This window comes from Bubalus kerabau, chromosome 21, assembly GCF_029407905.1.
Source record: "Bubalus kerabau isolate K-KA32 ecotype Philippines breed swamp buffalo chromosome 21, PCC_UOA_SB_1v2, whole genome shotgun sequence".
NCBI classification, from domain to species: Eukaryota; Metazoa; Chordata; class Mammalia; order Artiodactyla; family Bovidae; genus Bubalus; species Bubalus kerabau.
Window position 1 is genome coordinate 29,199,884 of NC_073644.1, and position 16,271 is coordinate 29,216,154.

The 16,271-nt window shown below is 39.6% G+C and overlaps 1 protein-coding gene across 7 annotated transcripts in view; it reads left to right on the forward strand.

Annotated features, from left to right (window-relative positions):
* Positions 1–16,271, forward strand: part of DSC3 (desmocollin 3) — a 53,981-nt gene that overhangs the window by 1,187 nt on the left and 36,523 nt on the right. For all 7 annotated transcript variants that reach the window (XM_055558970.1, XM_055558969.1, XM_055558968.1 and 4 more), the window contains exons 2-5: positions 7,476–7,560; positions 9,426–9,625; positions 11,003–11,122; positions 15,369–15,524. In XM_055558970.1, coding sequence (XP_055414945.1) covers positions 7,548–7,560; positions 9,426–9,625; positions 11,003–11,122; positions 15,369–15,524 — 489 coding nt within the window. In that variant the 5' untranslated portion in view covers positions 7,476–7,547. The remainder of the gene's footprint in view (positions 1–7,475; positions 7,561–9,425; positions 9,626–11,002; positions 11,123–15,368; positions 15,525–16,271) is intronic.

The following is a 16,271-nucleotide window of genomic DNA, read 5'->3' on the forward strand; positions in this document are numbered from 1 at the left end:
GAGGTTTTTATTTGGGACTTATTCGATTGTTTTAACAGGGGTTGGGCTCTGGCTTCGCTGAGCTCCCTTTTGCGCCGCCGCGAGTGGTCCCGGGTTGGGGTTCGCGCTCCTTTCTTGGCTCCTAGTGATGGTGGTGGGGGTGGGTTTGGGTAAAGAGGGAAGAAGAGTGTTTGGTTAGGTTTCTGAGGATCCCTGAGTGAGTTACAGGGCGTTACTGGTGGCTCAGACGGATAAAGAATCTGCCTGCAATGCAGGAGACCCGGGAATCTATCCCGGGGTCGGGAAAATCCCCTGGAGAAGGCAATGGCAACCCACTCCAGCATTCTTGCCCGGAGAATTCCATGGACAGAGGAGCCTTGTGGGCTACAGTCCATGGTGTTTGTTGCAAAGAATCGGACACGGAGTGAGTTACTCCGGGGTCCCTTGGGATGGGGACATTGGTGGGTGAAGGGGTTGGAGCGATGTCCTTGGGTCCCGGGATTGAGTTACCTCTGAAAAGCGGCTTCCAGGTTTTGCCTCGTTTGATGGCTATTCAGTAGCTCACTGGAGTGGTCCACCCCCGTGAGCCACCCGGCCGGGGGCAGAGTGTACCTGGGGCGTCAGAGGGTGGACGGCTGAATTAGGGTTGGATGTTGGGGTTCGGTGGTGTGATGGGGGAGTGGGGTGGGGTGGGGCAGAGCAGATAGAATCAGACTGAGAGGAATGTTGGAGTAGGAGTGTGGGGTTGGGTGGTACTTTGTCCGGGTCCAAGGAGGATTGCACAAGCCTAGAGCCCAGCCTGGGGTCTTTTGTGCTTGGGATACCTGAGACCCAAGATGAGATTCACCCAGAGAGGAAGTTTGGGACGATTCTCGAACTCGGGAGACACAAAGCAGAAAGTGGGGAACCCTGATGGTGTGATCCCGCTGAGCTGCGTTCTAGGCGTGCTCTGGAAAGGAGCCTAGGACCCTCGCCTTCCTCGCGCTTGCGGTCGGGTGGTGAGAGGGACCAGCCTGGCTCGAGAGCCGGTCGACTCAGATTAGTTGAATTCTTAGTGCTCTTCTGCCCCCAAGCAGGGCGAGTGGGTGCAAGCTTTGTCCTCTGTTTGAATCATCGAGTTATGAATAAAGGATTGGTAGCTATGATCTAAGATATATTTATGGACAAAGCATCGCATAAATGGGCACGTCGATCTGCCTGGCAGCTATTCCCAAAAAAAGGAGCTGATGACATGACTTTACCCATGAGAACTGCTCTCAGAGTGTGTTCTTTTCTGATATATTTCAAAGCATTTCCAGCTAATCTGTTTAAAAGCATGAATTTAGTGTTTTGTGGTTTCTCTGAGAAAGGAATTTGGGAACAGAGAGAAGAAACTGTGGAGGTGCCGAGTTCCCAAGATTTCCCATGTATTCGCTGGAGGGGAGGGCGTGGAATTGGAGGAACTGTCTGGGTGGCAGGGGGTGGTGGATCGGGTGTTGGGGTGTGGCAAGACAAGAAGGTGCCTGTATACCTAAATACAGATAACATCAGCTTTAGTATACGATTTTCTTGTTTAGGATTATTTTTTAAGATAATTTCCTAAAGATTAGATTGAATGGTATCTTGGCTCCCCTGACCAGGGATGAAGCCCACACCGGCTGCATTGGAAGAGGAGTCTTAACCACTGGACCACTAGGGAAGTCCTGAGAATTCTTGTTAACCATCTTATGTCTGTATTTCCTTTGACTCCTAAGACCTTTCCACTTTTCAGTTTAATATTTAAGGGCATAGCATTTTGGAAACGCAATTTTCATTTTATGGAACCCTTAATGGCGCTCGCAAAGACAATCCCTTGTTTAAAGTGAGAACCCTTCAAAGCAGGTCTTTAACACACGAACTGAAACTTTTGACGTGTTCACTTTCCCATGCAACCGCCCCATAGCTTGTGGGATCTACCCTTTTTCACTTTTCTCTTCTGAATCTGCATCCCTGTCCCACCCTACTAGCCTCAGTATACTTTGTGTGTACTCTAAACCACTACTTAATGCGCTTAGTGGCTCAGTCGTGTCTGACTCTTCGATCCCAGGAACTGGAGCCCACCAGGCTTCTCTGTCCATGGGGATTCTCCAGGCAAGAATACTGGAGTGGGTTGCCTTGCCCTTCTCCGGGGGATCTTCCCAACCCAGGGATCGAACCCAGGTCCTCTGCATTGCAGATAGATTCTTTGCCTTCTGAGCCACCATGGAAGGCCCTAAACTGCTACAATTAACTGCAAATCCTAATCATGTTTCCTTACACATATACAAAGAAAGGGAGGGGGGAGGGAAGAAAGGAGAGGGAGAATTTAGAAAAGAACCATGTCGGATCTTCCTATTACTACTGAAAGAACTGAGTGTCTCTTAAAATGTTTCTCTTTTTAATGCAACACAAATTGATGGGAATGGTGAAAACTAATTCGCATTAGCTCAGTTGCTCAGATGGCTTGTCCTCTATTATAAGTAATGAGATCCTTTTACATGTGTATTTAATATTGTTTGCCATATCAAATCCACTTTGGGAATTACATTTTCTATTCTGTATTATAAATGGTATGTACTTGGACATGGTTAATCTATCATTTGCTAAAAGGGCTCTTCAAAAGGAATTAAAATAGCATTTTCCTTTATAACATACTTCCCCCCTTGAAGTATGTGGAATTCTACCTGCAACCTGTGTTGACAACCTATGTGCGTTGTGTCTTTTCCCAGAATTTATAGCATTAAATAATGAGAATAATATGACTCCTTTCCCAGACTTTTTGGTTATTGCTGTTCTTGATAACAGTTGACATATTCACCTTTTTAAGATAAAAGTGAGTATAATACTTTCTATTATCTTCTGCATTGGTGGGAAAAAAAAGCTTAGGACAAATAAAGGAGGCGAACTAGCTTATTTCTAAACTGTGTACTTAGGAAGTCAGAGTTATATTTATTTATATCAGTGCATCTTTATTTACCTTCTTCAAAGAAGGTTATTGTTATTGGTGTTCATACTGAGATACAGCTATATTCTACTGCACTTTCTGAGTCACTAAATATGTGTAAGCCATGCACATTTTTTGGTCCTCTTGCAATCCCTGTGACAGTTGCTATGCCATATATGGTATCTCTGGTGACCTGTGGCTAATTATACTTCCCATTTAGGGTCCCATCTTATGGAGTTTGGATAGAAAGAAATTTAGTAGACTCATCAAAGCATTGAGACTATATAAAGGTAAATCTTAACAATTCAAGGTGGTAAGAGTTTGAAAGGTAAGATTTCTCTCTTGGAGACAGCCAGTGTCCACAGGAGAAATAATGAATTGAAAATTCTGTGATCTTTATGCTCAAGGAGATATCCTTTATTTTCAGATATTCTATAAACTCTTATTCTTTGGCTTCTTTTTCCTCTGTTGAGAATGGTGTCATTTTAGAAAGCGTACCTCGTGCATTCACTCTAAAATTGAGCAATAGTATAAAAATGAAATACTGGGAGGTACACCGTTAGTTTTCATTCTCTCTTGGCCTTAGACAGTTCCTTGAGGATTTGATGATTTGTATGATAAGCTTTCTATGATACGATTAATTAAATTTGGACAGTACTGTGGAATGAAACTAAGCAATTTGTTTTTCCCAAACTAGCATAGACAATACTTTATATTATCATTTTTTTTAAAAAACTTAATTTGTTACATTTTAATTTAAAGTTGCTTACAACTCCAGGTTCTATCAACTAGATATTTAAAGTTGTTCTAGAGGGTTCCTCATTAAAAAGAATTCTTTTTATAACTCAGTCAACCCAGAATTCATTAATATGAACAAATTTTTTTTTGTATCTTGTATTTTTCATTGGGCAGTCACCAGTTATTCTTAAAATACCTTTAAAAGTTTGTCATCTAATGGTGGTTTTATTATTTTTTTTTCTACTTTATTTTCAGTAATATATCCAAGTCTCACTAACATAGCATTACATTTCTTTCTTTCTTTCTTTTTTAATTTTTATTTATTTTAATTAGAGGCTAATTACTTTACAATGTTATATTGGTTTTGCCATATATCAACATGAATCTGCCACGGGTGTACACGTGTTCCCAATCCTGAACCCCCCTCCCACCTCCCTCCCCATACCATCCCTCTGGGTCATCCCAGTGCACCAGCCCTAAGCATCCTGTATCCTGCATCAAACCTGGACTTTATATTTCAGGAAACTTAGCATAACTGAAATTTATATGTGAATATCATCCTTTGCAATATCCATCCCTTATATTAGGGCATCCCTGATAGCTCAGATGGTAAAAAAAAATCAGCCTGCAATACAGGAAACCCCAGTTGGATTCCTGGGTTGGGAAGATCCCCTGGAGAGGGGATAGGCTACCCACTCCAGTATTCTTGGGTTTCCCTTGTGGCTCAGTTGGTAAAGAATCTGCCTGCAATGCAGGAGACCTGTGTTTGATCCCTGGGTTGGGAAGATACCCTGGAGAAGGGAAAGGCTAACCACTCCAGTATTCTGGCCTGGAGAATTCCATGGACTGTATAGTCCATGGCGTTGCAGAGTCAGACATGACTGAGCAACTTTCACTCACTCTCTCCCCAGAAATCCAATTTGTGCCATAATTTCAACCACTCTCCAGCTACTGCTGACTCCCCAATTTGTATATCTGGCCTTGAGCTGCCCTTAAGTATAGGTCTATCTATCCAGCTGTCTTCTGGACCTTTCTCCTTAGATTTCCCATGTGTGTGTGTGTGCTCAGTCATGTCAGACTCTTTGTGATCCTTTGGGCTATAGCCCACCAGGCTCCTCTGTCCATGGGATTCTCTAGGCAAGAATACTGGAGTGGATTGTCATTTCCTCTAGGGGGAATTTTCCTGACCCAGGGATCGAACCTGCATCTCCTGAGTCTCCAGCACTACAGGTGAATTCTTTACCACTGAGCCATCAGGGAAGCCATTCTGCTTCCACTAGATTTCCCACAGGAATATAAAATTTAATATACGCCAGGCAAAACTCATTTTTTTTCACCATTTTTGCCAACCTTGCCGGTATTCTGCTCCTCAAGGAACTATTCTCTTTCTGTATTGGTTGGTGATACTTCTGTCTGCTCATCTACTTTATCTATTCTATATTATAAATGGTATGTACTTGGATGTGGTTAATATATCATTTGCTAAAAGGGCTCGTTGAAAGGAATTAAAATAGCATTTTCCTTTATAGCATACTTTTCACCTTGAATTAATTGTATATCATTTCAGTGATGTTTATTATACAGAGACAAAGATGAATGACCTGCTGCTATATATTCAGCATGGATAAATTACACAACATAATTCATGCAAAGAAATCAAGTTGCTTACAATTAGCATATGACTATATATATGTAAAAGCTTAAAATTGATAAAATGAACCAGTCTTCTTTAGGGGTACATACACATGGGATACAATTAAGTGGAAATGGGGAAGTAAATGATTTACCAAGAAAAAAAAATCATCCGTTAGAGCTTACTTGAATTTGGAGAGTTCTCTCCATCAGGGAGGAAAATGCAACTGGGGAGAGTTAAATAGGAACTTTGAAAATAATAGTAATGTTTTATTTCTAAGACTTTGTAACTTTAAGGTAAACTATAACTTTAAGGCAAGTGCCCTAGCATTCCTTTTATTTTTTATTAAAATACAAGTGTAGTTAGAATATATCTTAAGAGGGACAGTTTTTAAAAAAATGAAATGAACAATATAGAGGATTAACAAAACCAAACACTATTATTTGAAAGTACAGACAAACCTGCTACAATTGCACAAGAGAAAAATAGAAAAGGCATAGTAAAACAATATTAGGAATGAAAACAGACACATTTATGGAGAGGAGAGAAGTTTTAAAAAATAGATAATAATATTTATATATTATTCTAGTTAATCTGAAAAGAGACAAAATAGGCAATTTTCTACAAGGTACAAATTGCCAACATTTGAGGAGGTGTACAAATTCTAAGTAGACTTTGAAGTGTCTTTCTAAGACACTGAATTAGAAGCCAAATGTCTCCACTTACACACACCCTCATATCAAGCCTAGACCTGTGTGATAGGTGAATTCTTCCATAAATATATGGAACAGATAACCTTTACCTTTTATAAATTGCTTCAAAGAATAGGAAAAAAAACTGGAAGTCTCCCTAACTCATTTTATTAAGATGGTATGAAGAAAAAGTAGAAGTCTGATCTCTCTTATGATCATGTATTTTAAATATTAAAATAAATAAAAGCAAACCAGACCAATAATGTATTTTTTACAACATAAAGGCCTGTTTATGGAATTTCAGTTCTATTCCATTCATCTATATGTTTATCCTTATGCTAGTACCGCTCTGCTTTGATTATTGTATTTTTGTAGTAAGTTTTGAAATTGGGAAAATTTTCAACTTTGTTCTTTTTCAAGTTAATTTGGGTCTTTCAGTGCCCTGCATTTTCTCAAGGATTGATTTTCAATTTCTGCAAAAAAAAAAAAAAAAAAAACAAAAAACTATTTGGGATTTTGATAGGGAGTGCCTTGAATCTGCCAGATGACTTTTGGGAATATGTGTTTTGACCTATGAAGATGGGTTTTCCATTGTAAATGAAATTCTTTGCTTGCTTTCGGTTTCAGATTCTTTTCATTGCTAGTGGACAGGAATGCAATCAGTTTTTGTATGTTAACCTTGTATTCTGCAACCTTGCTGAAACCATTTATTATTTTTGATAGTCATTTAGTGGATTCCTTAGGATTTTCTATGTGTAATACAAATCATATTATTTGAAAATAGAAACTATTTTGCTTCTTCTTTCCCAATCTGGATGCCTTTTATTGTGTGTGTGTGTGTGTGTGTGTGTGTGTGTGTGTGTGTGTAACTGCCCTGGCTAGAAGCTAGAAGCGCCAGTACAAGGTTGAATAGAAGTGGTGAGAGCAGGCATCATTGTCTTGTTCCTTCTGTCAGAGGAAAGCATTCAGTCTTTCTCTGTTAATCATGATGTTTTTCTTAGATGCTCTTTATCATGTTGAGCAACTTCTCTTCTATTCCTAGTTTGTTGGAAAATTTTAATTGTAAATCAGTGTTGGATTTTGTCAATTGCTTGCACCTATTGAGATGATCATATGCTTTGTTCTTAATTCTTTAAAAAAAAAACCCCTACTTTACTGAGGTGAAATGGACACAGAAAAAGCCATGCATATCAAAGCACACCACTTGATGAGCTTGGTGATAAGTATGTAGCTGCAAGATCATCAGGCTCTATGCCATAAGCATATCCATTACCTCCAAGTTTTCTCTTGCCTTCTTCACTTATTGTTATTGTTTTATTTCGGTAAGAACACTTAGGTTTTATCCTCTTAGCAAAACTTTTAGTATACAATACAGTATTGTTAACTGTAGGCACTATGCTATACAGTGGATCTCTAGGACTTATTTATTTTGCATATCTAAAACTTTGTTCTCTATTCTATACTGTATTAATGTGACCATTTTTTCCCTTAGGTCTTCAGTTTTGCTTGTGAAGCCTGCAAAAAGGAGATATTTAATATACCTTCCAAACTAGAGGCAGGCAAAATGATTGGCAGAGGTGAGCACTTTCAAAACAATGTTTTTAAAACAGAAATGTAATTTACTTATGCTGGAAAGAGCATATTATCCAATGCTTGCTTTTGGAATTAGCCTGAATATATATATGCTGCTGCTGCTGCTGCTAAGTCGCTTCAGTTGTGTCCGACTCTGTGCGACCCCATAGACTGCAGCCCACCAGGCTCCCCTGTCCCTGGGATTTTCTAGGCAAGAACACTGGAGTGGGTTGCCATTTCCTTCTCCAATGCATGAAAGTGAAAAGTGAAAGGGAAGTCGCTCAGTCATGTCTGACTCTTAGTGACCCCATGGACTGTGGCCCACCAGGCTCCTCCGTCCATGGGATTTTCCAGGCAAGAGTGCTGGAGTTGGGTGCCATTGCCTTCTCCGAACGTATATATAATTAGATATAATTCAAGATATGTTAAAATATATGTTCTGTTCTTTATAACTCTATAGAATTCTGTCATCGATTCTAAGGCAAATGTTCTAATCCATGCTTTTGTGGTCATTTATGTTTTAACGGTAAAAATTATGTAAATAATTATATGTAGAATGTAGCCCTATCATTACTCCAGGATTCCAAGCATTTGAGAGACATAGGTAAGGAGCTCAGAGAGTCGGAGCAGAATTTTTATCAATGCTATGGCTGCAGTGGGATATATCACACGGTATGCTGTTCCTTTCAAAATTGGGTTTAATCAGTCATTTGCCCAATGAGAAGTTGGGGAACCTCAAACTTTCCCAACACCCAGGCAGCTCTGTTCAAATGGAATTTCTCCATGGTACAGGAAATATTGGAGGAAAATATCATGATTTTGTTGAGAGATACAGCTTGTCCCAGAGATACCAAATTTACTTTTTCAAAAAGTGTCCCATTCCTGGGAAGGAAGAAAAGCAAGGATGTAAAGAAAGGTTGGGGATGTTCTTCTAGGGAAATGGACCAGAGGTTATCACTCTGGTAAAAATGTGAACAGAAGGGAAATATATCATCACTTTTAAAGATGTTTAGTTTTCTTTTTTTTTTTTTTTTTTGACTTAACGTTTCCCTCTGTGACAGATTTGAATTAAAGTAAAAACACTACACATGGGTAACATATGAATTCTTTGAGAGGATATTACTTAGGTGGGTATTAGGCTATCAGTTTGGTTTCTGTAAAGGCAGATAAGTGGAAGAATGGGATGCATTTGACACTTTTAGATATAATATTGAAACACTGGTATGAGACTTGTATTTTATAACTTTGCACTTGGGAAGATTCCCAGCGAAAGAAGAATTTCAGAATTGCAATAGGAAGCCCCAGAAAGAAAGGAACAGCAACGCAAAGAGAACTGTGGTCCCCAGGGGAGTTAGTGAGGTTGGGGTGGGGCAAGAAGAATTTAAAGATTTTTCTTATTTGACTATTTGCCAAACTCATATACTCTGTCACTCTTTGGGTTCATGTGTATAATTTCTGGCTGAAGACAGGTGTATTTTAGAAGACTTACTATATTGTTAAGAAAAACTCTTCTGTTTGTTTATCCAGGTGTGTGTGTGTGTGTGGGTGTGTAGTTCAGCTTTGTCCTGATTGCAACATGCATCTGTCTTCAATAGGAAGATCATTTTCATAAGCCTTTTAGAAGAATATAAAAGTTTTAAGTACCTTTTTTAAACAAATTTGCAATCCAGAATTATCATTTTTAATAGAAGAAGAATGATCACTTTTAAAAAATACGTGTAAAGAGGCTGGCTAAGATATTTGCTAAATGCAGACTGATTGGTTCATTTCATTCCACTTCAGGGTTTTGAAGAAGATTGTATACATTATTAGAACATTTTTCCCCCCTTTTTTGCATGTGTTTCTTACTTTTGAAAATTCTTACTTGCAGTTAATTTGAAAGAGTGCCTTGGATCTGTAGACCACATCCAGTCCAGTGATCCTGATTTCAGAGTTCTAGAAGATGGATCAGTATACACAGCCCACGCTGTTGTGTTGCCTGATGAGAAAAGATCTTTTACCATACGGCTCTCTGACACAAAGAAACAGACACAGAAAGAGATTCTTGTGCTCCTGGAATATCAGAAGAAGGTATTCAAAGTCCATTGATACTTTCAGGCGTGTTTTTCTTCTCATTTAAATGCTCTCATTAAAAATTGCAAAGAAAAGGATAAATAAGATTTATTTTCCTCTTCTTTTTCCCCTTTCTGTTTGCTTTTCCTTCCTCCCTGTCTTCTTTTCTCCCTCCTCTTCCCCTCTCGACATTGGTTAGACATTGACTTTGGATCTGGCTTTATTAGATCTAATGGCACCTCTCTGTGAAGGCTTCTTCCACCTCCAAAGTCTACTTGCTTTTGCCTGCCTGTGTCAGTGTGGTAATCCCTCTGTTGTAGCATTGGTAATTTTTTATTAGTGTAAACAATCTATCCACAGTTGCTTAAGGACATGAGTCAATCCCTTTTGTTACCTCTGTTACTACTGCTCAGTTACCCCTCACCCAGAGTCAATAGGTGCATTTTAAATCAAATGCAGTAGTTCCCAGTGAATAAGGGGCTGATTTCAAGTGCCACAGTCATTCTGATGTTAAAATAGGATGGAGATCCTGTAGTATGTATGTGTCTGAACCGTATTAGCCATCAACCAGTGATTATTCACTGTAGTTCTAGATTCTACATCAAGAGGAAGGCCGTAGTGAATTACAACTAATCAGTGTGAAGTGTATTATATTAATGAAAAAGTCACTTAAATGAATAAATTTCTGCTTAGCACTTTAATAATTGCTTAATGTATCATTAAGTAATTCTCAGGAAATACCACATCTTCCTTACTATACCATGAAATGAAATGGAAATCACTAAAAACTCCAATAGAACTTTCAACAATGATGGGAATGTTCTATAATCTGCACTGTGTGATATGGTCACCCAACATTAATTAATTAATGACTCCTGACAATTATCATGTGACTAGTGTAACTGAAGGATGGAATATATGTTTTACTTAATTCTAATTAACTTAAATGGTCACATGTGGCTTGTGGCTTCCTTATTGGACAGTGGAGTTAGAGTGTTCAGGCAATGAAGAAAATGCATGATCTCACTCTGGTTCACCTGGGAGTATGAGGTTTTAGCAGAAAGAACAAGAGCTGTCTATAGCTTGTTAGAAAGAGGATGTATTCTTTGTTTCATTTTGGGACAGAACAGAAAGAACTGAAAGTACAGTGATGATTTTCCTAATCTGAAAGTTTGGTCAGGATTAATATAGAAATGTATACAAAGTGAAATTCTTTGGTTCATGAAGTCTTTAAAGTCTGGTTACATTTTTTTAACCTAATTCAGAGAAGACCGTATTATCTGGTCTTTAGGTTCAGCATTGACATACTGGAGACTGGTCCATCTACTGTTTTACAATGAAGTAGGCTGTGATGCTTTTTGTTTAAAATTGTTATTTGTCTTTCTCTCGATTCAGGTATTGAGGAAAAGACACACTAAAGAAACTGTTCTCAGGCGTTCCAAAAGGAGATGGGCGCCTATTCCCTGCTCGATGCAGGAGAATTCCCTGGGACCTTTCCCCTTGTTCCTTCAACAGGTAGGTTTTCCATTCCTTCTGACTGGGATTGCTTTAGTTCCAAGAGTCTGTTTTGTTCAGGTTTTAATAATTCTTTAAACATTTAAAAATCAACAGATTTGAAGATATTCATGAAGAGTAAAATCACTAAAAAATTAATAATGAGAAAAACTAGAACATTGCTAAAAACTAATAATTATAATATAGTACAGACTCTATAGCCATTGCTGCTGCTGCTGCTAAGTCGCTTCAGTCGTGTCCGACTCTGTGCGACCCCATAGACGGCAGCCCACCAGGCTCCCCCGTCCCTGGGATTCTCCAGGCAAGAACACTGGAGTGGGTTGCCATTTCCTTCTCCAATGCAGGAAAGTGAAAAGGGAAAGTGAAGTCGCTCAGTCGTGTCCGACTCTTCGCGACCCCATGGACTGCAGCCTACCAGGCTCCTCCGTCCATGGGATTTTCCAGGCAAGAGTACTGGAGTGGGGTGCCATTGCCTTCTCCCCTATAGCCATTAAATGATCTTTATTAGTTAATTCATTCATTTAGCAGCTGGCTATTGAGCACCTATTCTGTCCTGTTGAAAGAACTGCTCTAAGTACTTAAGCTAGAAATACATTTAGTCATTTGGGCTTCCCAGGTGGTGCTAGAAGTAAAGAAACTGCCTGCCAATGCAGGAGAGTTAAGAGATATGGGTTTGATCCTTGGGTTGGGAAGATCCCTTGGAGAAGGGCTTGACAACCCATTCTAGTATTCTTGCCTGGAGAATCCCATGGACAGAGGAGCCTGGTGGGCTACAGTCCATAGGGTCACACAGAATTGGACACAACTGAAGTGACTTAGCATGGCATGGCCTTTGCCCTCATGACCTTCCCTGGTGGCTCAGACAGTAAAGAATCAGTCTGCAGTGTAGGAGACGTGGGTTTGATCCATGGGTCAGGGAGATCCCTTGGAGAAGGGAATGGCTACCTACTCCAGTATCCTTGCATGGAGAATCCCATGGACAGAGGAGCCTGGAGGGCTACAGTTCATGGGGTCGCAAAGAGTTGTATATGACTGAGTGACTAAAACTTGCTCTCATGTAGTTTATTAATCTAGTGAGGAAGATAGAAGTAGGCAAATGATTGTAACATTAAGTGATAAGCGCTGAGATGGGAATGGATTGGAGAATTCATGGGGTGAGTACCATGTCCTGAGATGACAGGTGGTAAAAAACAAAAAGAAGACTTAGAGGGGGAGGCAACTAAGCTCAGTGCTGAAGGATGGGAGAGTGTCATGCAGGTAAATTGTTGCAGAAGGAGAAAGAGGGACAGAGGTGAAACCAAGCATGGTTCCTCATAGGAGCTCTCAAGAGCTTAGTCTTCTTGTGTATGATGGGAGTGGAACAGGGAGACAGGGCAGAAAGACAGATAGGGTCCAAATGGAATGGGCCATTTGTGCTCTGCTGGGTAGTTTAACTTCTTCCGAAAAACAAGTCTTTTTAAAGCAGGGTCAGATTTACTTTTCATAAATGAAAATAATAAGTATGCAATGAAAATAATGACTGAGGCCGAGCTATGGCATGGAGCTTGTGTTTTTCCTTTAAATTTCCATTACTCCGGTCAATGTTTAATGCTAATGGTGCCCCCCTGGGTCCTACTTATTTACGATTTTAACTATGCTTCCCGTGTCTTTCTCACTTATGGGAAATTCTACCCAGTGCTGTCCCTTTGTTTCTTCTTTTAGGTAATTGTACTTTAAGCACTGATGAGGCCTATTAAGAAATTGATTTCTGATTACCAAAGTTGTACTGATGAGAGGTAAATACGGCCTTAGTACTGTTAAACTGGTCACCACCTCTCAGTCCTCATTTCCCTGATGTGTGTGTCCATTTGACTTAGCCGACCTCTCCTTTTCTTCATCCAGGACAACATTCACCCAGTTTTCCACCTTCTTCGCTGGCCACTCCTTCTTAGTATATCTTGCTGGTTCATCCTCACTCCCACTTCGCCCTATTCCCCACCAGCCCAACCCCTCAGTCTTAAACTTTGGAGAGCTCATCTATGAACCTTGTCTTGTGTTTATTTATATTCATGTTCTTGGTGATCTCATCCAGCTTCATTGCTTTAAGTACTTTTTATACACTGGAAACTTAAAACTTCATTATCTCTAGCCCAAAATGCCTAATTAAGATATCCACCTGGAAGTTAAGTAGACACATCAAACCTTGCATATAAAAATCAAACATTTGGATTTTCTTATAAAAAATGTCCTCCCATCTCAATGGCGGCTCCATCCTTTCAGTTGTTACCACAGAAGAGTCTGTTTGGTAAGGTTTTATTGTGGAGAGCATACTTCTCTTTAAGGAATCAATAGGAATTTGCTGCGTTTGTGCCAAGTCGCTTCAGTTGTGTCCCACTCTGTGCGACCCATGGACTGTAGCCAGGTAGGCTCCTCTGTCCATGGGATTTTCCAGGCAAGAATACTGGAGTGGGTTGCCATATCCTTCTCCAGATGAAATAGATGTTGAGCCCCTATTTACCATATCCAACCATTCTTTACAATTAAAATTGTAATTCCTTTATTATTATAGGATAAGAATCTAGCTGTGTTTTACTACAATCTTAAATTATAGGGGATAAAGTATGACAGAGATTTAGTCATTTCATGTCAAAGTGTGATCCAGTACAGAGATTCTAATTTGAGAAATTGCCGGGGACCCAGGCTTCTTCCTTTTTAAGCTTGGCCATCTTCTCAGGTTCAAGATGGCTCATCCTTGTGTCCAAATGACGGAACACACACCTCCACTTTTCTAGAGCACAGTCTGAATCTCACCTGTGTTGGGTTGGCCAAAAGTTCATTTGAGGTTTTCCATGAGATGTTACGGAAAACCCTAACAAACATTTTTGGCTAGCCCAATATTATTTTTTTTTTTGCTAAATCCCATTGATCCCTTTTTGCATGATCATACCTAATTGCAAGGGAGATAGAAAAATCTTTCTTCTGGACCATCTTATGTTCAGCTGTAAGTTCTAACATTAAGGAAGAGGGGCAGAATAGACATCGGGGAATACTAGCTTCCTCTGACTTAGTGACATCCCTGACTTCAGTCTTCACACCACACAGCCAATCCATTGTCAAATCCTGTTGGCTGCATCGTCAAATTCGATCCAGAATCTAACTGCTTTTCACAACTGCTGCTGCTGCCATGCTAGTCTAACAAACAATTCTCTCTCCTGAATTCTTACAGTAACTTTTTTTTAAGCAGTAACTTTTAAATGGCCTTCCTGTTTCTTCCCTTACTTCTCACCCAAGTCTAATCTTAACAGAACAGCAAGAATTAAAATATAAATTGGTGACAAAACCAATACAATATTGTAAAGTTAAATAAAATAAAATAAAAAAATAAAATATAAATTGGATATTGTTGTTTAGTCGCTTAGTCATGTCCGACTCTGTGAGATGCCATGGACTGTCACCTTGCAGCTTTCTCTGCCCATGAGATGAGATTTCCCAGGCAAGAATACTGGAGTGGGTTGCCATTTTCTTCTCCAGGGAATCTTCCTGACCCAGGGATGGAACTCACATCTCCTGCATTGGCAGGGGATTCTTTACCACTGAGCTACCAGAACTCCAGAAATTGGATATTACTATTATTTAAATTCTCCAATGGCTCTCAGTCTGACTCCAAGAAGAAGCCAACATCCTTGGAATCTCTTATAAGCCATTGCCCTGTTACTGCATTCATCGTCATCTACGACTTTCTTTTCCCTTAGTCCTCTCTACTCCAAACACAATGCCTTCCTTGAACACTCCAGACATAGCTCTGGTCTGATCACTTTGCACTTCCTGTTGCCTCTGCCAAGAAGAGTCTTCTCTGTTTATTGTCATTCTTTTCAGTTTTGTTAATTCATCTCCCTAAGAAACATTCCAATTGACGTTCCTTTCATCAGGATATGAGAGTCCCTGTTTGCCTCATCCCTGCCCACAATGGGTAGTATTGTTTTTTTCTACCTTTGCCAAATCACTAGATGGGAACCTATGCCTTTTTGCTTTCAATTAGGTTTTCTTTGGTTACTATTTATGTTGAACATTGTCTTCATTAAATTTGGGAGCTTTTAAAAAATCTTTTGCCAAATTATCATAGTTTGTTACCATTTTGCAGGTTGATGAAGTGACAAAGGTGATTATTCTTAAAATAATCTCTTTAATAAACAATGTAAACATATAAGTTGTATTTAAAAAACAGCATTTTAATGAAAAATTTTTTACATGTGCTTTTTCCTTTTAGGTTCAATCTGATGCTGCACAGAACTATACCATCTTCTATTCAATAAGTGGGCGTGGAGTTGACAAGGAACCTTTAAATTTGTTTTTCATAGAAAGAGACACTGGAAATCTGTATTGTACCCAGCCTGTGGATCGTGAAGAATATGACGTTTTTGATGTAGGAGCTTTATCAATACACATGACTTTTAAGTGATTAAACTATGTTTCTTCTGATACTCCATCTACTCTTTCCTGTCTTCTGCACTGTCTTTTCTGAGGGCATCTTAAAGACGAAGGAAATAGATTGTATAATATTTTGGAATGCTTGGTCTGCTCTTTATCTCAACTTCTGTTAGGTAAGCCTAAAGTGAAGCCAAGAAATTTAATTGCATTTGGATGCAAATTCCAGCAAATTTCCAAAAGTTGGTTTTGTTTCTGAGGTTTTCCTTCTCTCTCTGGTCATGGTCCTTTCTCCTCTCTCTAGGACATGGCCACAGTTGATTGGAAGAGTTGTCTTCCAATGTCCCTCTTTTGCTCCTTTTTTTTTTTTCCCCCTTTCTTTCTTGGTCTTTCTTCAGCATGTATGACTATCTGATGATATCTGAGAACTACATAATGTAGCAAAAGTGGGAGATCAAGCCCAAACAAGGCACGATAAGTCAGTATACTGGTAAGGATGCTGCTGCTGCTGCAGCTAAGTCGCTTCAGTCTTGTCCGACTGTGTGCGACCCCATAGACAGAAGCCCACCAGGCTCCCCCATCCCTGGGATTCTCCAGGCAAGAGCACTGGAGTGGGATGCCATTTCCTTACATCAATGGGGAATAAGTCACTTAATTTTCAGTGTAATAATTCAGACAATTTTCAGCATGATATAATAAATGCTCTGGGGTTATGTAATTATTCCTGTGGTTCAGGGGAGCTGAT